This window comes from Siphateles boraxobius, unplaced genomic scaffold (assembly GCF_051911475.1).
Source record: "Siphateles boraxobius isolate OS27281-9 unplaced genomic scaffold, OSU_SipBor_1 19, whole genome shotgun sequence".
NCBI lineage: Eukaryota > Metazoa > Chordata > Actinopteri > Cypriniformes > Leuciscidae > Siphateles > Siphateles boraxobius.
In genome coordinates this window covers 10,730,579-10,758,312 of record NW_027508799.1, presented here as the reverse complement: position 1 = coordinate 10,758,312, position 27,734 = coordinate 10,730,579, and the positions used below count along the sequence as shown (strand labels likewise).

Sequence of the window (27,734 nt, the reverse complement as noted above, 5' to 3'; positions counted from 1 at the left end):
AATGCTGACAGCAGGTGAAGTTCTGCTACAATGGCAGCTCCCGCGAGGCTTCAACTTCCGGCTGATGGATTACCCCCTTGGCTACCCCCTGTAGTTTGAGATTTATTTGAATAAGTAAAAATAACCGCCCTCTGATTAATTCACAAATTGCACCCTGGTTTTATGACACGCACTGCAATATACAGTATTTTCAGCTGTATGATATGTTTCTACCCTGAAACATTTCATTTTAAAAAAGACCCGGTGCGTGCAGTGAGGGAGACAAAAGAAACTTCCTAAAGAGATCCAGCGCGTCTGCGAGAGAGAGGCAAAGAAAAACGGCCGATCTTAATTTGTTGCTTTGTACTATTTTCATTTTGTACTGTTTTAATTTTACACAACAAAGCTGCAATTTGTCAATACAAATTTTAAATGTCGGAAGAATAAGATTCTCTATTTCTCATTTTGCATCGCAAAGTGAAATGCTGAACTCGACTTTTTTAAAATAAATAAACTGTCCCGACTCTTTATTTAAACCTTGAAATGTGCGATGGGGTTTTAAACTGAATTCATTTTAGTGTTCTTTTACATTTTCATTTGTTTTTATATTGAAAACAATACTATTTAGTTAGTCTGTTATTTTTTGTAGCCAGGTCAACAAACTCTTGTTAAATGTATGGATCTGTTTTGAAATTTTCTTTCGTTGCTATGGCCGGGTATCACTGTCAGTCATCTCAATTTCGTGAATGATTCACAAAACAATAATTTAGCAGATTAAAGAAGAGCTTTATCATAATTTTCTGGTGTGATCGGCTGATAATCTCCTTCAACAGCAACTTTGGGTTTTGTCATCTGTACAGCACAACAGAGGCTCAACTGCAATGTAGCACATTTATGTTGCAATGTGCCATTATTAATTAATAAAAATGCCTGACTTTAATAAACTGTTATCTATTTAAGCATCAAGAATGGTAAAACATAAACGCTGTCAGCCAACATCGATTAACAGCAAGTAGACTACAATGTTATACTCTAAACCCCTAAAATAATGCAGTGCAATTATTACATTCACTTGTATCCTTTTATTTAAAAGCGTCCATTTACATTGTGGCATTTCACAGTAAGACAAAAGTTCATTTATCTAATATTTTGATTCCAAACTATTAATCTAATATATGAGGCAAATTATAAAGAACTAAAGGATGGAAATAAAAGACATGGTTTTACAGGAGTGTCTCTTGATCAGATAAATATCTGATATGGGCCAAATTTAAAATGTCATGTGAACAGCCCCACCAAATATACTGTATTTAAGGGGAAAATCAGATTTGGCCCAAGTTTAGCAGTGGTGTGAACGTAGCCTTAATTTTACACAGACACGTATTTTCTGGTGCCATTTCAAATTGCCGAGCCATTTAAAAGTCTTTCCACACAAGGAACACAAATAGGGTCTCACATCTGCATGAATTTTTAGGTGTATCTGTAAATGTAAGGGCAACATAAATGTCTTATTACATTGATCACAACTAAATCTCCTTCCACCAGAGTGAATGAGCAGGTGATTTTTGAAATTGCTCCTTTTTCTAAACCTCTTGTCACACTCTGAACACTGCAATTTCTTTCCAGAATGACTTTGTAAATGACGTTTCAAGTCTCTTTGATATGTGAATCTTTTCTCACACTGAAGGCATGTGAAAGGCTTCTCTCCGGTGTGAAGTCTCATGTGAGTCTTGAGGTTTCCTTTAAGTGTGAAACTCTTCCCACAGTGATGACACATGAAAGGCTTCTGTCCAATGTGAATTATTACGTGCTTCTTAAGCTGTTTTCTGTCTGTGAAATTTTGTCCACACTGATGACATTTAAAACAGTTATCTCTAGAATGAATTCTTATGTGTTTATTAAGGGTTACTTTATGCCTGAAACTCTTTCCACACTGATCACATGTGAAAGGCTTCTCTCCAGTATGAATTCTCATGTGATACTTAAGATTTCCTTTTTGTGAGAAGATCTTCCCACACTGTTTGCATGTGTGAGGGCTCTCTCCAGTGTGAACTCTCATGTGGGAATCAAACGATTCTTTATATGTAAAATTCTTTCCACACTGAGTGCATGTGTAAGGCTTCTCTCCAGTGTGAAGTCTCATGTGAGTCTTGAGGCTTACTTTATGACCGAATGTCTTTCCACAGTAATGACACAAGAAAGGCTTCTCTCCTGTGTGCTTTCTCATATGAGTCTTTAGGTCTTTATTGACTCGGAAGCTCCTTTCACACAGCTGGCATTTGAAAGGCTTCTCTCCAGAGTGAATTATTACATGCCTATTAAGACGTTTCATGTCGGGGAAACTCCTTCCACACTCATGACATATAAAACGGTTCTCTCTTGAGTGAACTCTTATGTGGGAATTAAGGGTTTCTTTACGTGTAAAACTCTTTCCACAGTGATCACATTTGAAAGGCCTCTCTCCAGTGTGAGTGTGCATGTGATACCTAAAGTTTATTTCTGCTTTATAACTCTTTCCACACAGTTTGCAGGTGTAAGGCTTCTCTCCGGTATGAGTTCTCATGTGGTTTTTAAGGGCTCCATTTTGAGTGAAACTCTTTCCACAATGTTGGCAGGTGAAAGGCTTCTCTCCAGTGTGAAGTCTCATGTGAACTTTAAGGTTTCCTTTTTCAGTGAATTTTTTTCCACACTGTTGGCAGGTGTAAGGCTTTTCTCCATTGTGAACTCTCATGTGGACTTTAAGGTTTTTAGGTTGACTGAAACTCTTGCCACACTGAAAGCAAGCGAAAAAAACTCCAGCTCCTGTCTTTTGATCTCTTTTTGGTGAAGAAGTATTTTCAGTCTGTGAGCCTTTAAAAGATTTTTCTCCAGTTATCAAATCATGATCTTTCATTTCATTCAGTACTTCACTCTCCTCTTTCAGTGTCATCAGATCTACAGCAGAAAAACATAAATAAAAGTTAAGCCATGTTTAATGGCACAAAGCAAGATACATCAACACATCGAGACCTTTAAAGCAAAAAACCTAACATGCATGCTAGATCCTCAACAGTAATGCAACTAACAGAGCACCTGAATATCTTTCTGATGAAATCTGAGAGACACTTCAAAAAGTACATGGAGATCATAAAACTAATTGATATGAATTGAGCGGTTTAGTCAACATTTTCTGAAGAGACTTGTTCACTTTATATGTCGAACAGATTTAATTTAGTCTTATGCACATATATACATTGATCAGCAAACATAAACAGAACCTCAACTGAACCTGCTGATTGGTTCTTGTGGAACATCAAACGTGCTGCATAACACACAAGGATGAACCTCATTGGTTCTTGCACTTTAAGCGAAAATGCTTGAGCTTCCATTTTCCACAACTTATGTGTGAGCTGATGAATGTTTATGTGAATAAAAGCCTTAATTCAATCTGTTCATCATGTAAATCGATTGTGTCTCTTCAAAAAACTAGAGTTGACACTCACCTGACTAAACTCTGCCTTTGTTCATGACAAGCCCCAGTTGGCTCGCTTTGGACCAAGGTATTCGGAGGGTCAAAATAAAAAAAATGGGCGTTGGCCCAATCAAGCCCAGAAAGTGACAGTGGAAATATGACTGGCCCTGGCACGCACGCTTTTGGCCCGACAGTAGAAACACGGCTATTGGGGCTGTAGGACCAAGTAGATCGAATCGGTTACCTAACGTAACCTCGGTTCTCTCTAGATGAGGGAACAAGTATTGCGTAAGTTTAGCTTACGCTAAGGGAAAGATTCATCTTCTCGAAATATTGAAGCCAAAAAATTATCCTTAATTTTGTATCCATTGTCAACGCAGTGCGGCAGCCAGCAGACCTAGAGCAGGCTGTCTAGTGTGCTCATTGGCTGCCCTGCAGCAACTGCATGCAGCCTACCAGTGAGCCTGGCGTGGCGCGACGTCACGTCCAATGAAGGGCGCTCGCGCCCTTATAGCGTCCTAGCCCGCCAAGATGGGTGTGGCTTAGCGTATATAAGCGGGGCTCGTAGGCTGAATTTCTGTTTTTTATGGACTGAAGCGAAAATGCGCTCGTGGCGCGAGCACGGCAGGTTACGCAATACTCGTTTCCTCATCTAGATAGAACCGAGGTTACTTTAGGTAACCGATTTGTTCTCTTACGAGAGTTTCTCTCTTATTGCATAAGTTTAGCTTACGCTACGGGAACACTTTGTCAATGCCGTGCGCGCCAGCATCCACTACATGAATCCCAGAAAGCTCAGGGAACCCCGATTAGCGGGAATAAGCGCATGCACATAAGCACTCACAGGAAATACAGAGCGGCTATGCTGGTCAATGTATAAGCACAAAGCACATAACCTGATACAGTGCAGCTCAACCAGAAGAGCTGAATCACGAAAGTAGCTTGCGCACGACAATGCCTGGGCAGAAGTATCACTCATACTGACAGCAGTTTAGCCTGCAGGGTGGGAACTTCTAGGTTATAGAACCTGACAAAGGTTGACGGGGAGGCCCAGCCCGCCGCCACACATATGTCGTGAATAGAAATCCCGCTTGACCATGCCCACGAAGAGGCCATACCTCTGGTGGAATGAGCCCTGACGCCCAAAGGGCAATGCAGCCCTTTTGACGCATAAGCAGCTGCGCTCGCGTCCACTATCCATCTGGATAGGCTCTGTTTAGAGGCGGCGAGACCCTTGCTGCGCCCTCCAGACGAAACGAAAAGCTGCTCCGAGTGCCTGAAAGGGGCGGAGCGCGTAATGTAAACCCTCAGCGCCCTAACCGGGCAGAGGAGATTAACATCTCTCTCTCCCTCGGATGCAGGCAGAGCCGAAAGGGAAATGACCTGTGCTCTGAATGGAGTGCTAATCACTTTAGGAACATATCCGTGTTGTAGCGACAATGACTTGTTCTAGGGGATTTATTAACTCAAAGGGGGAATTGCTATTCATAAGATAATGAATATGCATTATCGCATACACAAATTAGATTATCCCAAATAGGGAATAGGCTATATCTCACCGTATATGAATCATTAACACGATTGCTCGTATTAATTATTAAAGAGCAACATGCAGGTTGAATTTATTTCTGAATTAATACTTTAAATTGTCTGCAGAGGTATTTTAAAAACACATATGTAGAAATTACTAATGAAATCTCATTTGATATTGAGATTTTGATGAAAATGTACTAGGCTCTGGAATACGCCTTTCCCGCTATAGCAACGCGTCATATAACGTAGGCCGAGGTAAATAAAAGAGCTTGCGGTCAGCTTTCTCATTGTTGGGTGTTGGTGTAGTTAGAGCAGTATTGAGAGACAAAGTTTTAGATCGAGTTTTAGAGAAGCCATAATGGTAAATTATTGTGTTTATGCTAGTTGCACGAATTCCAGCCTGTCAGGACATCGTGTCCATCATTTTCCTTCTAGGAAAAAGAAGGCTTTTCAGTCTTGGGTGCGTTTTGTGCAGGTGAAGAGAGCAGACTTCACTGCCGCGTCTGTTACCACACACTCGGTCGTTTGTGGCGCACATTTCACTCCGGAGAATTATCGACCTGGAGATTTGATGGAGTCTCGGATGGGATTTCGGAGTAAGGACCACGTGAGGCTGATTACTGATGCTGTTCCCTCGGTGCACTCGATGGAATCAAGTCCACCGTAAAAGTTTACACTGGATTTTGGCGCTTCCTAATCTGCCCCTCTCCAGCAGGCAAAACCGCGTACTGAAGTTTTATACAGATATGACTGTTATGGCGCTTTTCCACTGCATGGTACGGTACGGCTCGCTTTAAATGGTATCACTAACTGCAGTTGAAAAGCAAACCGAGCTAAAGCTGAGTCGTACCACGCAGTGGAAAAGCGAAGCGAGCAGAACCTTACTGAGCCGTACCATGGAGTGGAAAAGCGCCATTAGATTGTTGCTATTGTAGCTTAGGTATTGTCATTATTAATTTGTTGTTATGGCATGGTATTTAGTCTATGTAGATAGTGCTAACCAGCTTGGATGGACTGCATAATCACTGTCAGCGTAGAATATGAGAAGACAAAACGTTGCTGGCTTAAATTAAGACAATCTAAATGGATGTTTGATCAAGAACAAGGTCGAACGTATGTTTGCTAAAGCAGATTTATTGCAAAACACCAAGGTACTAGTCATACAGTAGATGAACCAGCGTTAGCCACGGTGCAAACTTACATGAACTCACCAAGTCACTTGCCCTATTCGCCACTGGTTTTCTTGACACCACAACTCTACTTCTCTCCTCTGCCCATTTTTCCTCCCCCTGATCTCCCCGACTACTATCTCGCCTAGGAGGCTCATAATTATAGGCCTGTGGGCCATTATAAGCATGTTCGTCCACATCGGAGAACTCTGTTTCTTCATTCGAATCCATTGTAATCTGAGTCTGAACTTGACCAGACTCCCTCGCCGATCGTCACTTCCAGTTAGTGCTTTACAGACGCGGAAGTTATTTTATCACAATTTATCTCAAAATATCGTTAATGGCTAAATATATATTACTCCAGTTAAGAAAATCTAGTTGTTCTATCATCAACATACACTATGCTATATAGCATATGCGGGGCTATGAGTAGCACTGAGTGGTGCGTTTCCCTGATTCTCTTGATAACCTGTGGTAACAGGGAGACCGGAGGGAAGGCATATAGTGGGCGGCTGGGCCAGGACTGGACAAAGGTGCGCAGCAACTGCTTCCTCAACCTTGGGGATCGAGCTGTATTCCTCGGCGGCGCCATCCACCTGGGAGAGCGACGCGGAGACCGAAGAGTGGAGCCTCGCGGAGAAAGGTGCATTCCACGATTTGGCAAGCTCGGAGTGCAGGTTTGGGAGGAAGGGTGCAGGCCTGGCTGAAGGCGCTTGATGGCGGTGATGAAGAAAGCAGCCGTCGAGTCTGTTGGGCGAGGTCTCCTGAGGCGTTGACCACTCGAGCCCGAGGGCGATCAACGGCCTGCGAGAGGAGGCGAATCAACTCTGCGTCGACTCCAGCGCAGGTCCTGCCAGATTCCTGGATCGAGGAGGCGGAGTGCTGTGAACCCGACCAATCCTCGCTATCCGAAGCCAGGATGGAACAGCTGTCTCCCTTGGCGGAAACCTCTGCCTCGTCATCAGACACGACGGCAGTGCGGGCTTCGGCCAGCGGCTGCGAGTCGGTGAGGAGAGGCGGTGAGGGCGAGGCTCGAGGGAGGGACTCTGGTGAGCACGTCGCGGCGGCGACAGGCTCCGGCGGTCTTTGAGAACGGCGCTTCTTCCAGCGCGGTCCTGCAAAGGGCAGAGAGACAGCTTGTTCGGTGCACGCTTTGAGTCAAGCCAGCAGGGTCGACATCGAAAGCTCCTCACAGTGCTCACATCCTCCAGACGAGAGGGCAAGAGCAGCGTGTTCTTGACCCAGGCAAAGAGCGCAGATAACTTGGCGGTGTCCGACTCTGAGCTGGGCTCTGCACGAGCCACAGGAGGTGCGAGACATCTTTACAAAGACGTCTCACTGCTCTTTTAGATAGAAGCTTTTTAGAATGAAAAAGGATACGTCGCCGGACGGCAGCTCGCACGGCAGGCTGAAGGTGGCGAAAGCGGGCCGGCTCCTTCAAGCACTGTCCTAAGCTGGCTTGTCGCGTTTCCACGGCGGCGTGGCTTCTCAAGGTCCAGCGATGCGGAGAGCTTCGCTGAAGAGATGAAAATCAGAAATTCAGCCTACGAGACACGAAGTTGGGTGATGATGGGTGAACGAGACAAGATTTTTGCACAATTTTTTTTAGAAATCATTAATGAGAAAATTCATGACTAAAATATAGTCTGCAGGTGCATTTTGAAATGTTTTAACTAATAATCTTGTAATGGATGTCATTTTAGCTCTACTTTATTAGTATGAATTATCGAATATTTCCACAAATTGAACATAACACTATATACAGTATAAATAACAAAAATAATTGTGCAACCATAATCAAGTACTCTCAATATTCAAATTGCAAACAGAGGCCAGAGCCACAACTACACAGTCCAGATAAAGGTATGATATTGAGAGACAGGCTATTGTATGTAGCCTAATTTGCGCGCATGATGAAGATCGCATTTTACTTCACTTTCAAATTCGCGATCGCACCTACTATGTAAAGGGAGCGGCGGTACTGAGCGTGCATTCTACAAGATAAGACATTTATCAGACGCTTAGGCTCTCTTGCTCAACTAATCTTCCGCCATGGTCTTCTCATTCATCTCGCCTTACTCTCGTCACGTGATCAGTGAACTGTGAGTAACTCTGCAACTCATGCTGGATGAGCAGAGCAGACGTTTACAAAAAAATATATATTTTTATAAAAACTGCAAAACAGCAGAACACATTAATTTAGTGTGAATGTAGCGGTGGCATATTTTATGCTAATTTCACCCTCACACTCCGTCATGGCGATATCGTGAGAGCTTTTCACTCACATTTTAGTCTGGCAAGATCTCATCACACTCCTAGTTATTAGTGAATGCACGGATGAGCAAGTGATTTAAGACACAAAAGTTGTTTACGTCACAAAAGTTTACAAGACCATGTTTGATACGGCAAAACAAATGCATGTTGATCATTCACATTTCATGGTTTGCATTATACAAAATAAATGTTTTTGTTAGATACTTTTGCATAATTAGAAATTAATGTTAATTAATGAATACAACTATAATTTTATGAGTACTATGAATTTAGGCATACTACTCAGATCAAATACTGTATAGTATGGAAGTATGCATTTACAAACACTGGGATTGTGTTTACTTCAAAAGTAGATATTGGGTTCATGTTAAACAATATAATTCTGTTTAGACCAGTGTTTCTCAACTCCTCAGGACCAATCTCCCAGAATGTTTTAGATGCCTCTAACTCGATCCAATGGCGGTATTCGAATTAGCGGTGAAGGTGTGTTACTGTCTTTTCTTGCGGCAAAGTATTATTGGTTAAATGCAATACATTTTCTCATATGTATTAACTCGTTATTTCATCTGAATCCATAAATGAAAAGGGTTTCAATGATATCTGTGCATCATTAAATGTGAGCGAATGTTTTACTATTCTATTTAAACTCTTGAATGAAAATAATGTCAAATTCAATTAGAATAATCAAATATCACAATTTAATGTCAGGTAAATGTATCATTACAATTTCATAACCAATTCAAAGATAATCAATGCAAAACATCAAATGCTCTAGAATAAAGAGGAAAAAGTTTACCCGACAAGAAATGCGTGAGACTGAGAGTCTCGCAACTCTCAGCCTCATGGGCCGATCTCAGATATAGAAAAGGCCCGAGCTCTCGCTGCGTTTCATTATATACCTAGACCCAATGGTTCATCACCATTTGCTAGCAGTGGAAAATTAGCATTCAGTCAAATGGTCAGAAGGTGTTTACTAAAAGAAACATCCTCCATTGTGGAAGATGTTTCTAAACTTCCTAAGAACTTTATTACCTTTTGGTTTACTTCTTTGGGAATGAGACAGTTGTACCAGTCGCACCGAGACATTTCAAATAATACCAAACATGTATAAAACTTGATGATAATCATTCACATTAAACCATTTAGATTCTTGTGTGAGTTTGGGAGACCTCTGCCAGGATGAAGAATGGGGGAGAGAAATGTAGATTAGGATGAGGGAGGTGAGACCTTCGTCTCAATAGTGCATGAGGGGGAGTTCAAATGTTAATTTCCTTTGTTTTCTCAGAGAGTGGCCCTCTCTTAAAGTCCTTCCAGTTTTTCCAGTCTTACACCTCCTTATTCAACACAATACGAAGCTGATGAGCTGAGAAACAATGGTTTATACTACTTCTGTATTATCTTTCCTAATTTGAATGCATGACATAATAAAGAATGGCTAACTTATAAGTAGGATCTTCTCATGTTCATTTGAAGGCATTATTAATATTTGGCTGGTCATGTGATCTCAACATTTCTGTCCACATAAGGACAGAATGTCAATATAAATCATGTCAAATAAATCCACTTTAATTAAGACACACATATGACGCTTTTCAAAAATACCATTAATTTCTGTAGAGGTTGACATTTTAATATGGATTAAGGATTTCTTGGTAAGAAATGACTGAGTTCAGCTCAGAGAATGAAATCTAACCTGTTTGTTCCTCAGTATCTTCTTGTTTCACTGTAAATACTTCTTCAATCTTCATGTCTTCACTCTCCTCTTTAATAAACGCCATCTTTATAATAGTGCTACTTCACCAGGAGTTTTTCTTTTTGTTTGGACACTCTGTCCTGTTTTAGATGAGAATAATTAACAGACAAAAATACAAATACAAACTACATGACTGGGAAAGATTTAATTATTGTCAATTTCATTATGACTTTAATTCCCTTAAATGGACTAACTTGTAGGGATGGCTTGAGGCCACTTTTTACATTTTATCTTACGGCATCGATACTTATCTGATAACATCTTTTAAACAACTAAGCTTGTTGTTAATACATTTGTTTGAATGTCCTTTGATTCACCTATACCATCTAAACAATTTGCCTACATTGTAAAACAAATATTCTATTTCCCTAACGGAAAACATACATAACCCACAAAATGAATCAGTTATGCAATACTGACTTTCTCAAACATGCACAAACATTCAATGCAAGAGTCTCTTTTATCATAGCAGAAGTTAAGCAAAATAAAGCTTCATGCAAAAAATAAAGACTGTCAAAAGAATGCCAAGGAAGCACAAAAAAATAGTACACTAGAGTATATAGTAGGGTTGTAAACGGTTAATCGATTATCAATTATTTGTCGACAAGAATTTGCTCGATTAAATTAATTGTCGGCTAATTGAACATTGCGAACGTGACACGAGACACGAGAAACTTGAGGCGGCAAAAAAGAAACCAAACATAAGGCGGTCAAAACGGAGTGGAGTGTGGGAGTATTTCAAATTAATTAATGATGACAAAGACCCCCAATGTAAACTCTGCGGTATGACGATTGAATACAACAGCTCTGCGAGTTCGCTAAGATACCACCTTCATAACTTGCATGCAGCTGTGTTGCAGGGAGGAAGTCTGTCGCCTTCACAACCTATAATCGCTGTTGTGGTGGGAAGGCGAGTATGTGTGCACAGGAAACCGGAGGGCATTACTCAGAGGATTTGCGGCATGATCGAAAAAGATATGATGCCAGTTAGCACCACTGATGGTGAGGGATTTCGGGAGTTAATACACTTCATGAAGCCAGGATATAATATCCCTTCTCGAGCACCCATAACTACCCACTTGGAAGCACGCTACAAAAACAAGGCGGCTGAGCTGAAAACACAGTTAGCCGCGGCTAATGTGGCTCTGACGATGGATTGTTGGACGGCACTGACTACAGAAAGCTACATTACAATCACTTGCCACTACATTGAAAACGACAGGCAGGTAAAGTCAGCAGTCCTTCTCACGTAGAGCCGCTCAGAGAGACATACAGCTGATAATTTAGCTGACAAACTCAACCAGGCTGTGGAGTCATGGGGACTCACCGGGCGTGTAATAGCCCGTGTGCATGACAACGCTCGGAACATTGTCTCAGCAAACAACCCCGCACGAGTCAGTTGGAAATCAGTTTCTTGCTTTGCACATACTTTAAATCTGTGTCCAAAATTAACATTCCTTTGTAATAGATTTGTCCAGCAGTGAGACAGAGACATCAAACCAGTGTCATTAAGTAGAGGAGGACAGGGGACAACTTTCACAATCTCTATTTTTACCCCTACTGCTCTATTTTTACCCCCACTGGTGGAAATTGTTATTGCATGTCCAAAATTAATATTCTTCTTGTAATAGATTTGTCCAGCAGTGAGACAGAGACATCAAACCAGTGTCATTAAGTAGAGGAGGACAGGGGATAACTTTCACAACCTCTATTTTTACCCCTACTGCTCTATTTTTACCCCCACTGGCGGAAATCAGTATTAAATGTCCAAAATTAACATTCTTTTTGTAATAGCTTTGTCCAGCAGCGAGACAGAGACATCAAACCAGTGTCATTAAGTAGAGGAGCACAGGGGACAACTTTCACAACTTCTATTTTTACCCCTACTGCTCTATTTTTACCCCTACTGGCTGAAATCGGTATTGCATGTACAAAATTAACATTCTTTTTGTAATAGCTTTGTCGAGCAGTGAGACAGAGACATCAAACCAGTGTCATTAAGTAGAGGAGGACAGGGGACAACTTCCACAACCTCTCCTTTTATTTGAATAATCCATGTCCAAATAAAACAATTTAATGGCTTTATCCATAAGGAAGAGAGAGATGTAAAACTCATTCAGTAAAGGGGAACAATTGACAATGACAAACTCTCTTTTTTTAACAACTAAATGTTAAATAAAATGTTTATAAACTTGTGGTTGTGCATTGTTTTGAAGTCTGGGCAAGATGTATATATGTGTGTATACATATGTGTGTGTGTGTGTATATATACTGTATTTACCCTGTCTGTTTCAGTGTTTGTCATGGAGTCCTTGCTATATATATGTCACACCACTTCTGGAAGTCTGTTTTTCTTGTTTCTGGTTTGGTTCTTGTTCTTGGATTTACTTGTTTGGATTTTGACCCTTGCCTGTTCTGGATTGTGAGTACGGATTACCCTAATAAAGTACTGTTTTTGGATCTTCCTGTGTGTGTGCGGTACATGACACTTACTACATAATGGAAGCACTTAAATATGCTTTGACTTGGTCATTTTTCCATATGCATTGGACCACAATAAAATAATTCATGATTTTGTTTATTCAAAATAAATATGTATCTAAATAAATCTGTCACTTACTACAAAATGTTTATGTTGAAAATTAGAAATACTAAACATTAGAAAACAATACCATCATTTGTTTTGAAATATACATTAGGCAATATATTTATTGCGTAATGAAAAGTGATTCTTATTTTATCTTATTCTGAATATTTAGGGTAATATAGAGTCTCAGGAGAGTTGTCTATTACTTTTCAAACCAATCAATTGTAAGTCAATATATTTCTGGTTGACTTAACTACACTTATAATCATCAATACTGATAGATTTCTCAGTATATGGGCTGGATATTTACAATACAACTGGGTTCCAATGAATAAAAAAGAAAATGAAATTATAAAATAAGGTGAGTATAAGTAAATTTGATTGCATATGTTGGATTTCATGTTTTTCAAGGGATATTCCATAGGTATATATTCCTAACTGTTTATTCTGTCCTATTACACGAAACCTACCTGTCATACAAAAAGAAAAATCCACAAGATCAAAATTTAATTATATTACTGTACTTGTGTGGATATTTGGACTCCCTAACTTAGGGAATACCTGTATCACACACACGCACACAGACACACACTAATAATTGTGACACCAACTGCCCTTATTTGGAATTGCGCCAAACATATCTTACAGCAATTCTTTTAAATATTTATATTTTTAAATAAATACGTTTCAAATACAAATATGTAGCATAGACATTTAAAAAATAATTTTTTTATGCAGATTGAAATCGTTAAAAAATTATTTATATTACATCGGAGGCTATCATGACATGACACTGTCACTCATTCTGCACGTGCTGAAATTTGAGGCTGTCATTTAAGCTTTGAAATCAAACGTGAACAGTAGGTGATTGCAGCTTTATTACCAAGACATTGCGTCGATGTGGAGGATTTGCACAACTGATAAAAAAGTTCCAAGATGTCAACATAACGAAGAAGAAAACGAAATGGAGTTCAGAGGTATGGCCAGAACTGTCTATAGCTGTGTTCGGAATTAATAATGCAAAATACCGTAAATGGCTTTATGTTGTGTGGACTGAAAATAGAAGAGGAGTCAGAACACATTTAAGAAAAACAAAAAAAATTGACGATAAAGAGAGCAATGGAGAGCGCGATGCAACATCTGCGGCCCATCTGTCACCTGTTGTTGTAGCAGATGATGAAGACAGCGATGGAGAGCGCGATGGAAAGCGTGAAACAGAAATTGACAGTAACAAATATCATTGTCAAGGGATCCTGGATATTCTGATGAAAGACTACATGCCGATTTTTCCACTCTGGTCAGGGATAATGCTTGGTGATTTGAAAAGATTCAAAGACAGAGAGTTTATCAGAGATGACCTACAGAAAACACATGACACAAACTGTCATGCTGAAAACTGGTTCTGTATTGTCAAAGACAAAATCCTACAGAAAAAACTGTACCATCGCCCAGCAACATTCATACAAAAAATGTATGCGTCATTGCAGGGAAGGTACAGAGAACACATCCTGCAACATGACCATCCAGACAGAATGTTACAGAAGCGTTTAAATGTGAAACAACACAGTTTGGAGAACTTTGAGGAAAAATGGGCCAAGAAAAGCGTGTGCGACTGAAAAAAAAAAAAAAAACAAGTATTTCATACCCCAGAAGTTATACCTTCTCCTAAAGAAAAGGTGAGTAGTATGGCCATTAATAAAGATTACATACATGACCATACAAAAACAAGGTATTATTATAAGTTTTTCTAATATTAACAAAAAAGTGAATTGTTACACATTGCATCACATCCTTAATTTCTGCCTGTCCTCGTAGGCATCAAAAGATTCTGTTAGAAAGCCAAAGGCGACAGTAAAGAAGACTGACAATGTCAGAGCTGTGTCTGACACTTCCCAGGTTAGACGATGTCAACTTCAGGGGAAATTCAAGGCCACGACAACTTTTTAAAGTGTATAAATACCCTAACATTAGTAAAGTTTTTCACAACAACATGCAAATGTTGATTATCTTCTGTCTTCTCATCATAGACATCAAAAGCTCCTGTCGGACGGCCAAAGTCGACAGTAAAGAAGACTGACAATGTCAGAGTTGTGTCTGACACTTCCCAGGTAAGACGATGTCAACTTAAGGCAAATTCAAGGCCACGGCAACTTTTTAAAGTGTATAAATACCCTAACATTATTAAAGTTTTTCACAACAACATGCAAATGTTGATTATCTTCTGTTTTCTCATCATAGACATCAAAAGCTCCTGTCGGATGGCCAAAGGCGACAGTAAAGAAGACTGACAATGTAAGAGTTGTGTTTGACACTTCCCAGGTAAGACGATGTCAACTTAAGGCAAATTCAAGGCCACGGCAACTTAAGTGTATAAATGCCCTAACATTATTAAAGTTTTTTACAACAAGATTTCCATTACACGAGAGTAGATGTTAAAACTTCATGCTGATTTGTACTCGGCTTTCGCCAAGATAAGCACCAACTAAGACATAGCTTTACAGTAACCTATGCTTCTCCATCCATTTGCTTCTTTCCATATGGTGATGTAAATCTCCTTCTGTCATCGCAATACATCGCAATACTTGGTCATGGCGCCAAGTAAACCGACCTTGGCTAAGAGCCACCTTACATCCTGTCAAAATGTGCCTTAATGTGGCAGGTGATGAACACAAAGGACAAGAGGGATCCTCTCCTACCCAGAGGTTTAGGTTCTGCGGTGATGGGAGAACATCATATGTTGACCTAATAAGGAAACTGATCCTACTCTCTTCCATTGACCAAAGGTCTTGCCAGCCCATTTTGCGTTGTTCCACACTCTCCCATCTCATCCACTCTCCCTGCTTGGCCTGGGAAATGGCCTTTATACATCTCATCCTCTCCTCCTGCTTTCGCACCTCGTTGACTACCAGCTTCCTCCTTTGAGCTGGGCCTGCCTTGTACCATTTACGAGGAGCTAAACTGAACCCAAAACCCCCTCTTCCATGCTGTACCTGTCCCACGATATCCCCAATTTGAAGGTCAGCCTTTGCCTCTACTACAGATTTCTTTGCTGACCACTTTCTACCAGTTTTTACCACAGGGGCTGCCTCCCTTACACATTTGTCGCGTGACTGCTAAAGTCATTTCCAGTCTGACCTTGGCACACTTAAACTCCTCGGTTAAAGCAGAGACTGGCAGCTGCTATACTCCTTTACTATAAAGTCCCACTCTGCTGAGGCAGCGTGGAACTCCCAACCATTTCCTGATGTACGAACTTTTTAACGCTTCCAGCTTATCCACTGTTGTCAAAGAAACCTCGTACACAGTCAGTGTACAACATGCAAATGTTGATTATCTTCTGTTTTCTCATCATAGACATCAAAAGCTGCTGTCGGACGGCCAAAGGCGACAGTAAAGAAGACTGACAATGTCAGAGTTGTGTCTGACACTTCCCAGGTAAGACGATGTCAACTTAAGGCAAATTCAAGGCCACGGCAACTTTTTAAAGTGTATAACTGCCCTAACATTAGTAAAGTTTTTCACAACAACATGTAAATGTTGATTATCTTCTGTTTTCTCATCATAGGGTTATGATGACAGGGTTAATTCCATTAACATGAAGAGTTACTTTTAAGTTGAGTTGTCAACTTAAAATCCCTGTCTATGTTCCCTGTAACTGTTATTACCTCCGGCCGACACCGCTGATGTGTTTGTTTGAAACATTCACTGTTTAACACAAAACAACTTGATTACATCTCTGCATAAAAAAATAATATAAAAATATACAGATCAATTCTTGTCACTATAAGTATATACAATTACATTTTATTCAGCTTTGTAATTCTAGACATTAATAAATACATGATGTGTGGTTGTGGAACTTAGTATAAAGTAAGCAATACTTTATACAAAGTCTTTATAAAGTTAACTGTCTATAATGTATATGTTCATGAAAATGGACACAAAGTAATACCAGCACAAAGGAATTTATTGGTGTGCAGTGAATCTTGATTTTTTTTCTCTCCAATCTAATTTTTATAGGCTTTTTGGAATTCGAAAGACAGCGAGGTTGTGGTTGCAGTAATTCAATCAATTGACAAGGATGTCTCTTACACTCCGTCTGACTGAATTCAAAAGCCTGAAACCACACAACTGGTTGAAAGGGGAGGTAATCATATGTCTACAGTACCAAACATTGATATACTCCAGTTACATAAATAAGGATTTAAATTAACCACCACTAAATGACTAAATGGTATATTTTAACAAACATTTTAGGATGCATTTTAATATTTGTACTGGTAGAGTTTTATGTGAAACAACGCATGAAGCTATTTGTGTACTTGAAAGGACAATATACAGTATACAGAAAGTGATTAATCTTATAATTAAAATTACATGTTTGATGCATACTGTAGATTTATATATTCATGTTAATATAATGTTAAACAGTACTGTGCATGAAGTTTTACTATCACTACTGGTAGGCTAATGAGTAAAGATATTGACTAATATTAGTTTATTTGTTATAATACATTTTAGGGTAATACATTTCATTTTATTTAATAATTGCAGATTATTGAAAGTTACATCCAAGCACTGTTGAATTCACAACCAAATGGAAGACATTTTTTTTTATTGAACCACTACTCTGCCGGTGTGGTTGTGTTTGGGAAGAGGTTTGAATTGCCAAGGCACAGTTTCCGAAAGGTTAGACTTTACAGTTGTTATTTAGTGCAAAATTAAAAGCTCAGAAAGACAAGTTTAATAATATTTCATCTTGTTTACAGGTCAACTTTGACAAATATGATGCCATGATTGGCTTCATGCAAGTGCATAAAAACCACTGGAAATTTCTGGTGTGTAAAACCATTTCCAAATCATAGTTAATTACTTATGTACATAGACAAACTAACTAACTGTTAAACTAACCATAACTAAATGTTTTTATAGTATCTCGATAAGAAATTGAAGAAAGTCTTTGTGGTGGATCCCCAAGGGATAGATGAAGAAGAAGAATCTAAACTTGCTGCTGAAAGATTCAGGTATTGTATTATAATATTTCTTTTTTTTTATAATCGCACAGCACATTATTAAGTACTGTAGTGTTATTATCAACTTTGGTGACAGTTTAGTGAAATGATACCTGGTTATAAATTCAATAACATACAATTCTCATACGCATGTAGACAATACTTCAAAATGCGGCAGGAACTTCATGGTAATACCGACTGGGTGGATGTGACATGGACACATGGTGTCTTGAACCACAGCATACAGCAAGATGGTTGCAGCTGTGGAGTTTGTCATGCAGGTAAAAATTTTATTTAACCTTGAAACAAGACAAAATTTTACATAACCTCGACAGTGTAATATTTAAATTTCTTATTCTGCTATGGCTAATGTATATTGAAAGTTGATTTTATGCTATTTATGTTACCAAACAGATGGCTAAGGAGGTGGTGGAGGCATTTCCAGTGACACCACCTGAAATAATGATACCTTCCCGTATGCGTCTCCTGTCCGAGCTACGTAAGGGAGTGGCTGGAACAATCCTAGAAGCATCAGGTACGTATTGTAAGCACACCATTAAGGAGAATCTTGCACTGATCCTTCAGTGCGAGTGCTCTTTTACTACACATGGGCATGAAAAGCCAAGGCTCCCACAAACTGATCTATAGTAATTTTTGAGCGGCGAGTTTGATTTGTATTATTATGTTGGCTTTACAATGGTAATGAAAACATACTGTTTAAATTTGTATTGGTTATAATGGTAATTATAATGGCTTCAAGCATTATCTTAGTCTTTACATATGACCTTATTAAAATATTTTGATTTCTACCCTGAAAAGGAATGAAGAATTCACAATTTTTATATACTATAGTAATATATTTATAATTTAAAAGTTCACATATAAACCATGAATTGATGAATGAACCACTATCTATCTATCTATCTATCTATCTATCTATCAAAAATCTGAACAGTTCAAATAGAGCACTGATTTACAAAAAATTTATTTACAGTTTTCAACCCCAAGCATCATTGCTCCTTTTGTGGACAAGAATCTCCTGTTGGACTTGTGGGTCGGAATACATGGGTTTGTGTCCATTTCTAAATACATTTTATTATAAAATTATCTATTAGAAATACATCTCAAGTGTTAAATTATTAAAAGCACTTAAATAATTAGTATCCAGATAATTATGTAATTAGTATGCAGTTAACTTTGAAATAACTTTATAGCAAATGTTCTGTAGTAGTTTTCTAGACAGTTTTCTCTGTCGCTTTGATACATTTCTCGAATCATCCTCTACATTTGTAAAACAATAAGTGCATTTCTCAAAACAATTCGTACAAACAGAAAAACACCATGGATTAGCCAATAGCCAGTCTCTTGCTCATATTCCTTAGTTCATCTCTCAAAAGTAAATATCTGTGTCAATGAACATGTCAGTGCCATCAGACAAGTCCTTGTCTCATTGTGTACGGATAAGACAGTCAAATTGCTTAGTCATGTTGTTAATATAACAGTGTACTATGGAGGGATAATATAATGTAAACTATGGCAACCATTTTGATGACAGTTACTGTATTGAAATTTACAAACCTTCACTTCTGTACGTCATATATCTATTTGAAAAGTACAAATTTACACACTACGGCATGTGAGTTATTGATTGAAAGAGACTAGATAGGATTCACAGTTACACTTTTACTAGTGGTCGGGCAAAAAAAAAAACATTACAATATTATTGTGATATAGAAATTAAAAATAAATAGGGGCACAAATGCGAAAACACAACATTATCAAGGAAAACACAGGAAAGACCCCTTAGGCAGAACTTTGCTTTTGCATGCAACAGCACTATGTGTATATACTTGAGGGTTAAAGTATATTGAAGGTGCAACTATGAGCTATTTCAGAGAAATGGTTTATCATTGGTAGATCTACATTATCTTCAGCAGTGAAAGTCAAGATTCACATGCACAATTCATCAATTCATGGCACATTTACAAAAAGTATAATAGAAATGTGTAGAAAATATGCTTGTTTATGGCAACTACTAGATCAACCATTTTGCATTTAATTATACAATGAACTAATGACTAGATGTTTTGAGGGGTAAGATATTGCACAGATAAATATTTAATACATTTTAAGCAACATTGTATTAACAACTGATAATGTAGGAAACCGCAGACAATTGTACATAATCAATAGCATGACTGTACCAAAGCATTAACAACTTGTTCAAAAGAATGAGAAACTAGTTTTATAATATGAACAAGTGAATAGAGGATGTGGAGGTTGAACAAGTAGTTTTGAGAATTTCATTTCTGATCTGAGAAATGCACCAAAGCTGTGAAAAACTATGTAAATAAAGATAAAATATTTTCATTATTGTACTGTACATTGGATTACTATTTAATTAGATTTTTTCAAGTTTAAAATAATATTACTTTATTATTCTTGTCGCAAGATGTTTTTTATTAAAGTTTATTTGTAAATGAATGTTTGATTTAATATAAAAGTATACAAAGTTTAATTGTCACAATTTTCCCTCACCAGATTCAGTGCAGCACATGCGAAAGGTGGTATCACTCTGTCTGTGTCAACATTCCAAAAAGAGATATTAGTCAATATAAGAATTTTTTTTTTTTCATTTTTAGATTTAATATCAAGTCAAGTCAAGTAGCCGTTATATATACAACACTTTTTACAATTCTGATTGTTTAAAGCAGCTTTACTGTAAAATTCCTCTACTTAATGACACTGGTTTGATGTCTCTGTCTTGCTGTTGGACAAAGCCATCACAAAAAGAATGTTAATTTTGGACATGCAATACCGATTTCCGCCGGTAGGGTTGAAAATAGAGGTTGTGAAAGTTGTCCCCTGTCCTCCTCTACTTAATGACACTCACTGGTTTGATGTCTCTGTCTCACTGCTGGACAAAGCTATAACAAAAATAATGTTCATTTTGGACATGCAATACCGATTTCAGCGAATAGGGGTGAAAATAGATCAGTAGGGGTAAAAATAGAGGTTGTGAAAGTTGTCCCCTGTGCTCCTCTACTTAATGACACTGGTTTGATGTCTCTGTCTTGCTGCTGGACAAAGCTATTACAAAAAGAATGTTCATTTTGGACATGTGATACCCATTTCAGCCAGTAGGGGTTAAGGAGAGGTTGTTAAAGATGCCCACTGAGGCCCCCTACCGAACTGCACTGGCCTCATGTCAATAGGCCTTTAAAATTAAAAAGCCATTACAAAAACACACACTCTGCGTTTTCCCTAAAAACGAAGAAAAAGTGCACTTTCCCCACGGTCCCTTACTCTCATCTGACATCTACGCCAAGAGCGAGCTTTCTCGGCGAAACTCACATTGCGGCGGCTTTTGAGGGGCAGTGCTTATTATATAGAGCGAAAATACGGAAAATTAAGCTTGTGAAACATTGTTAGCCTTGCCTTTTAGTGGCAACAGGGTTTAAATAATTGTTGGCCAAGTCGTTTAGGAGATATTGCCATTTTTCATCGAATGCCCGGGGAATATCGAAAACAAAACCAACTTTACCCCGCTCGCGCAATTTGCTATAACTGGCCGCCGCTGTGATCCCGTCCGCCCAAAAAAATAAATAAATGAGCTTATCTCTGAGATAATAGCATGAGACGTGCTGGTACTCAGTTTTATTGAGGGTGACAACAAAAACAAAAACCGACGGACTTCGATCACGTCTAAGGTTGGTTCTGGGACATCAAAACATGCTCGCGAATATGAAAAGACCATTGAGAGAATAACTTAATGTAGCAATAACAACGGATAGTTAACGTTGGGCTAATGTTAACTATTTTTAAAACAAGAGTCTTACATGACCAAAACGAGCGTAAAAGTTTTACTGGACTTAAGAGATCTTAAGAATCTTATAGAAGATTCCTTATACCTTATTTATCTCATAATTACTTGCCAGTGCAGTGCCTGAATTCGTGTTTATGTGTCACGATGTATGGAACGAAATGAGATGCACCTTTACTGGAACTTATGTAAATATACTCACAAATAACGTCCCTTAATGTTAGATAAAGCATTACAATATTACTTTCAATAATTGTTAATTATTTTACACTGCTATAGAACAGTTTGCATTGATTTAATACCGTAAATGCTTAAAACACAAACCTTTTTTTCAGTTGACTCACAACAGGCAGGAGTGCGGCGCTACCTTATGACGTCTTCTTCTTCTTCTTGTAAAATTCCGGCAGTGTAGACGCTGCTGAGCGTATAACTGCCCTCCACAGGTCAAAGTTTGAACTAAATTCTTACATACAGTCCTGTGCAGTGGCGGAGCTAGACTTTTAAAACAGGGGTGGCAATATACAAAGTGTTCAATTACACTAAAAATTAATTATTTTCCACAAAATGTATAAGGTTGTTTGGGTTGGTTGGGGAAAATTTACAGACACAAACACTTAAAGGAGTCATGGTGTTCATTTGTTTCTTTTAATGAATATATTAACTGCATTTTATAAATTATTTAAAATTATAATAAAATAAATTATTAAAGCATTCACACACAAACCACAGTTTGTGTTATAACATAAAAGCAAGCAGATACTGTGTGCATGGTTTGGCATGACTGCAAGCAAAGTGCGCTACCTTAATAATTCCTAAAAAGCGGACATCAGTTCATCGCGATCTCACACATCTCTGATATTATCAATAAAGATGACTGCACAATGAATCTTTCATAATATATACAATTTGTTTGTTATAATTAGAGGATTTGCCAGCATACAGAATTCAGCTCTGAACAAAAAGTCCGTTTTGAGCAGTGAGGAGAGTCTATCTTAAATGCTTCTGATTGGCCATTGCGTTCAAGAAATCAACACACATGTCTGTGATTGGCTAAATCGCTCAACACTGCAAGCATTTTAGAAATAGAAACTCTGGCCTGTAAATTGTTTTTATTTTGTTTTAGTTGTTCTTGTTGCTTTTCTGCAACAGATGTATAAAAATGTATTAGTTTTTATATGTTTTATTCCTAGATATTTCTAGTTTGTGGGAGTCCCGCGAATCGTTTTATTCTCCCGAAACGCGCACACACACAGAGTGAGTGCATTACAGCCCGCGCCCGCGCTCGCACAAGTGTTTGTTTGTGTGCTATTTAGTTTGTTTAATAAAATAAAAAAATGTAATCTGGCGCTATAAAGAAAGTCAAATCAAATTTAATTGACCTTCAATGGGGGGGGGGGGGGGATGTAAGTACACAAACTTACTTCAGTAGGCTACTTCTGTACATCTCTACAGTCACATACTACCTCCACGGTGGTTTTATTAAGATTAGTTCAATATGCTGCACGTGCCAATATGAATAAGCCTAATGTCTGTGATTGTTGCTGAACATTTGCTAACAACATGTTTTAAGCATCTTCACGCAGGCGTGACAGTCAGTCAGTTTCACGAGACGAATAATGCTCATTTAAGTATTTATGCTAAGCACTACAGCGCAACGTCTCCCTTACTTCCCGTTAAAACAGTACTTCGTTTAATTTAATACCAATAAAAGCCGTACATACCAGCAAAACGCTCTTCACCGATCCTGTGTGTGCTGCCCGGTGCTGCCGCGTTATGTTTTGTTTTGGGGCCGTTTGGAGCACGAAGGAGGAGCTGCGTGTCAGCTTAACCAATGAAAAGTGTAGCAGCAACAGCACGCGCTGCAGGCTTGTGCGTGCTGCGTAAGGATGCATTCACGTCCGCTGGGAGATTTGGGAAATGTTCGTAAAAATCAAACAGTGTAATGTTTTTTCAGCGGGGTGGCAACAGGGGTGGCAAGGACTTCGTCTGGGGTGGCAATTGCCACCCCAACTAGCCTTCTGGCTCCGCCACTGGTCCTGTGTCATGCAAGAATTGAAGAACTGCCTTGGAGATCAGTTTATGCCTGTCACTGTGTCCAAACAAAGATAAAACAGAAAAAGCCTTAACTCCTAGTCCTGACAGTTTAATAAAGAGTACATTTCTTTCTGCATTCCAGGAAAACATGCCCTACTGTCTCAAGACTCCCACATTCACACAAGCCAGAAACATGCTTCCCTACAATGCACAAAGAATGATTTAACCCACAGGGCCCCAACCTCAATCTGCACATTTTAACTGAGTCCCTGCGGGACAAAATGTTACATGAACATATTTTCCTAACTTCAGGTTGTATAGAAAAGTAGTGTCTACCCCTAATTTCCTTTTCCCACCCTCTCTGCCATTCTTTTATTAAGCCCTCTTTAATTCTTTCTTTCAATTCCACTCTGCCTAATAATACATGGACATCTACTTCTCTTCCTAAGCTCTCCTTTGCAATGTTATCCACCTGTTCATTCCCCCTAACCCAGGGGTCGGCAACCTTTACCACGCAATGAGCCATTCAGACCCGTTTCCCACAGTAACGAAAACGCTGGGAGCCACAAAACCCAATGAAATAACACTGCATATAAGTTTATTTATTTATGTATTGTCTTTATTATGTATAAACAAACTATAATGTGTTGCATTTATTAAATCAATGAATGACTGCAGAGAAAACGAAATTACATTTCTGCATGCAACAAAAACATTTTGAACTCCGAAAAAAAGACGTTGGCTTGAAGGTTACTTTCAAGTAAAATAAATTAAAATACTCAATGACTAAATTTATGAAAAAACGCCGAACTTAAATTATCCACCGGCAGCAAACCAAAAATGCCGTCCTCTCTCTGTGTGCCGTCATCATTTTAGCTACTGGCGCGTGCAGTCAGCTGTCAACCTGAATAATAAAAGGACTACTTTAATGAACAATAATAAAAAAAAATATGAATATACGGTATACAAAATAATAGGCAATTAAAATATTTATCATACTTGGTTAATGTGATTTCTGCTCCTGAACCTCAGCGCACAGCGTCTGCACATCAGGGCTGTATGCCGTCACCTTCATCTTTACGCAGGATCGTAAGCTGTCATCTGTGAGGCGTGCGCGATGTTTGCTTTTAATATAGTTCATGTTGGAGAACACCTGCTCACATACGTATGTGGATCCAAAGATCGACAGGACTCCAAGTGCATACTTTTTCATGTTCACATAAACGTCGGGGATAGCATTCCAAGTTTCGAACACAAGTTTGTCAGGTTTGGGGAGGTTTTCAATATCACGCCATTTGTGATTCTGAGCAAGAACGGCCTTCTGACGGGCAACATCTTCAAGGTCTGCTGTCAAGCGTTTAAACTTGGACACCCATATGTCTTTGTCGGCTATGTCGGCCAGTTCCATCTCAAGATCAGGTTGACTCACACCTGCCAATGCAGTCGTATTCAGCAGGGATGGATCGATGCTTAGAGGAGTGACAGGGAAGGATAATGTGTTTTTTTCCTCTCTGAACTCACAGAAACCTATATTCCGACTGTCAAATATGTGACAGTTCTCTGAAAGCGGCACTAAAACTTCCACAAAGACCTCAAACAGAAAGCACAAAGCCTTTCTTTAAAGTGAATTTCGTTTTGTATTAATTGTATCTTAATTTTAATAAATGTTTCATCGACCAATTACCTGTAGGTTTTTAATTACCTATTTACCTATTTGCGATATGGGCTGCGCGATGCTATTTTACAACACGTCAATTCCTCAACTTCTCACGAAATACGTGAAAGTGGCCGGTGAACTGGGAGAGGAATAGGGTAAAATATAAAGCTACTTACACAATGTGTATCTGATATGAATAAAACGTGTTGTCTTTTTATAATGGAAAGGACCATTATTGCCGCTTCCATAGACATCAGTGTGTATTTTACAAACTCAAAATATATATTTTTTGCTAGTACTTATGTGTATTTAAATGTCTGAAACCTAAAATAAACATTATGTGGTTGAAAACACTGAATAGTTGTGATATATGACAGCACTGAGCGCGTCTGTCTCTGGCTCAGCGCCAGCCAACTCGCAACAGCACGGTTGAATTTAGCAGTTGATCACGTGATGCACTGACCGTTCTAGCGTACGCTCCAGGGACCAGCCAAGACTGATCACACCGGTGTGTGATCATACGTGCGAAAATGTTAAAAACGAACGAATTAAAATTAAATAAATTTTAATCAATTAATTACTCATTCATTATTTTCAAAAGCCACAGGGAGCCGCATCAGAGAGATGAAAGAGCCGCATGCGGCTCCGGAGCCGCGGGTTGCCGACCCCTGCCCTAACCCCAGCATGTCCAGGAACCCAGCGAAAACTGATGTTGCAAGTAAACCTAGTTCTAAAAACCACATTCAAGATGTCATTGACATTGTCAGGACGAGCTTTAGATTTTCCTACTTTTAAATTTTCTAGAGCACCTGCAGAATCAGAGCAGATAATAACTTCTCCAGGTTTGATCCTTATTACGTCACACCACCTGACCAAAATAAAAGTCATGTTAACACACTGCTCTGTCTCAAAGTTCTTCTTCTTCTTTGATTTGATTGGCGGTTGGCATCCAGCATTTAGGAGCATTACCGCCACCTACCGGACTGGAGTGTGGAACAGATTTTGTGCAAACTACCATAAAACCCTATTACAAAAAAAAAAACTATATTCTTTCCATTAACCCCGTATTTTTCAGATATTTAATGAGGTGTTTTGATATTCCCCATACTTTATACCCAAGGAGATTCTCAACAGTGAATCTAAGCTTAGCTTTCTTTACAGCTGCTGCAGTTTCCTCCTTGCTTCCACATAACCTCTACACTCAAACAGCACATGTTGAATGGTCTCTATACTATTACATTTTATACATTGTCCAGTTGGGTGTTTACCTATTTTATAAAGTGAATAGTTAAGACCTGTGTGTCCTATTCATAAGCGCGTAAAGACTGTCTCTGTCTGTCTCAAAGTTCACATAAATGTACATACACATATAACAATATTAAGACCTATTAATATTGCAACCTGAAATTATTAGAAATAGATAGGCCTAAAATAATAAATATTTGTATTTAAGAAAAAGCGCAGAATTAAGTAATTATTATGTTAACATATTGCCTATTCATTGTATTGCGCGCAATAGTGCCTAAAGATAGCATTCAAATGAAGTTTGTTATCATTAATGTTAAAAGAAAATGCCTTATAAGCTAAAACATTTGTATGTATCATATCCAACAGTCTTTTAAATAGTGATCGACCGATGTATTGTTTTCCCGATATTTTTCCCGATATTTAAGCATTTTCCCATAATCGGGTATCGTTTTGTAATATCGTATTCGCCGATAAACGGCGCCATCTTGTGGCCGCTTTGAGAATTCCGCCATTGCAGCCGTGTCTGAGGAGATCAGTCAACAACAACTCTGTGCACAGGTAAAGTACATGTTCTACTTGCTTTGCTTTAATTATTCAACTTTATTTAACATAGCAGACATGCAGAAATGAGATTTGAGACATAAATGCCTGATATAGTTTAGGCCTATTTATGCAGCTTGGTTCTAAAAAATTGAGATGAACTCATGGATTCACGTAGCGTAATCCGTCATGTCCTGCCCCAATAAAGTCAAGTCAAGTCAAGTCAAATATATTTATATAGCGCTTTTCACAATACAGATTGTATCAAAGCTGCTTCACAGTATCAATCAAAACAACTTAACAATGTTTGTTTATTACTGAAAAAAAAAAAAAAGACATCCAAGTTTGGTAGAGCTAATCAATGGTATGATTGGTTAATTAATTTGAATATCCCCAACTGAGCAAGCCAAAGGCAACAGTGGCAAGGAACCGAAAAACTCCATCCAGTGACCTAATGGTGTCCTAACACCCCATCAAATGACCCAATGGAGAAAAAAATAACCTTGGGAGAACCCAGGCTCAGTCGGGGGCCAGTTCTCCTCTGGCGTTTATGAACTAGAGGCCGAATTTACAGTAACTGTAAGATAAAAAATTATATGAATGCCTGGCTAAATAGATGCGTCTTCAGTCTAGTTTTAAACTGGGAGAGAGAGTCTGACCTACGAACAATATCA

At 38.8% G+C, this 27,734-nt stretch overlaps 1 protein-coding gene across 3 annotated transcripts; it reads right to left on the bottom strand.

Annotated features, from left to right (window-relative positions):
* Nucleotides 1-1,041: 1,041 nt before the first annotated feature.
* LOC143742450 (uncharacterized) lies at nucleotides 1,042-26,142 on the bottom strand. 3 transcript variants are annotated; one of them, XM_077235313.1, is made up of 4 exons: nucleotides 26,062-26,142; nucleotides 23,303-23,670; nucleotides 10,100-10,239; nucleotides 1,042-2,913 (listed from the first exon to the last, which is right to left on the bottom strand). In XM_077235313.1, the coding sequence occupies exons 3-4, from the start codon at nucleotides 10,182-10,184 to the stop codon at nucleotides 1,319-1,321; spliced, it is 1,680 nt and encodes a 559-aa protein (XP_077091428.1). In that variant the 5' UTR covers nucleotides 10,185-10,239; nucleotides 23,303-23,670; nucleotides 26,062-26,142; the 3' UTR covers nucleotides 1,042-1,318. The 3 variants fall into 3 exon arrangements, with proteins under 3 accessions (XP_077091428.1, XP_077091427.1, XP_077091426.1); XM_077235312.1 differs by lacking the exons at nucleotides 23,303-23,670; nucleotides 26,062-26,142 and adding an exon at nucleotides 21,906-21,983; XM_077235311.1 differs by lacking the exons at nucleotides 23,303-23,670; nucleotides 26,062-26,142 and adding an exon at nucleotides 21,900-21,959 and having other exon boundaries at nucleotides 10,100-10,234.
* Between the last annotated feature and the right edge of the window lie 1,592 nt (nucleotides 26,143-27,734).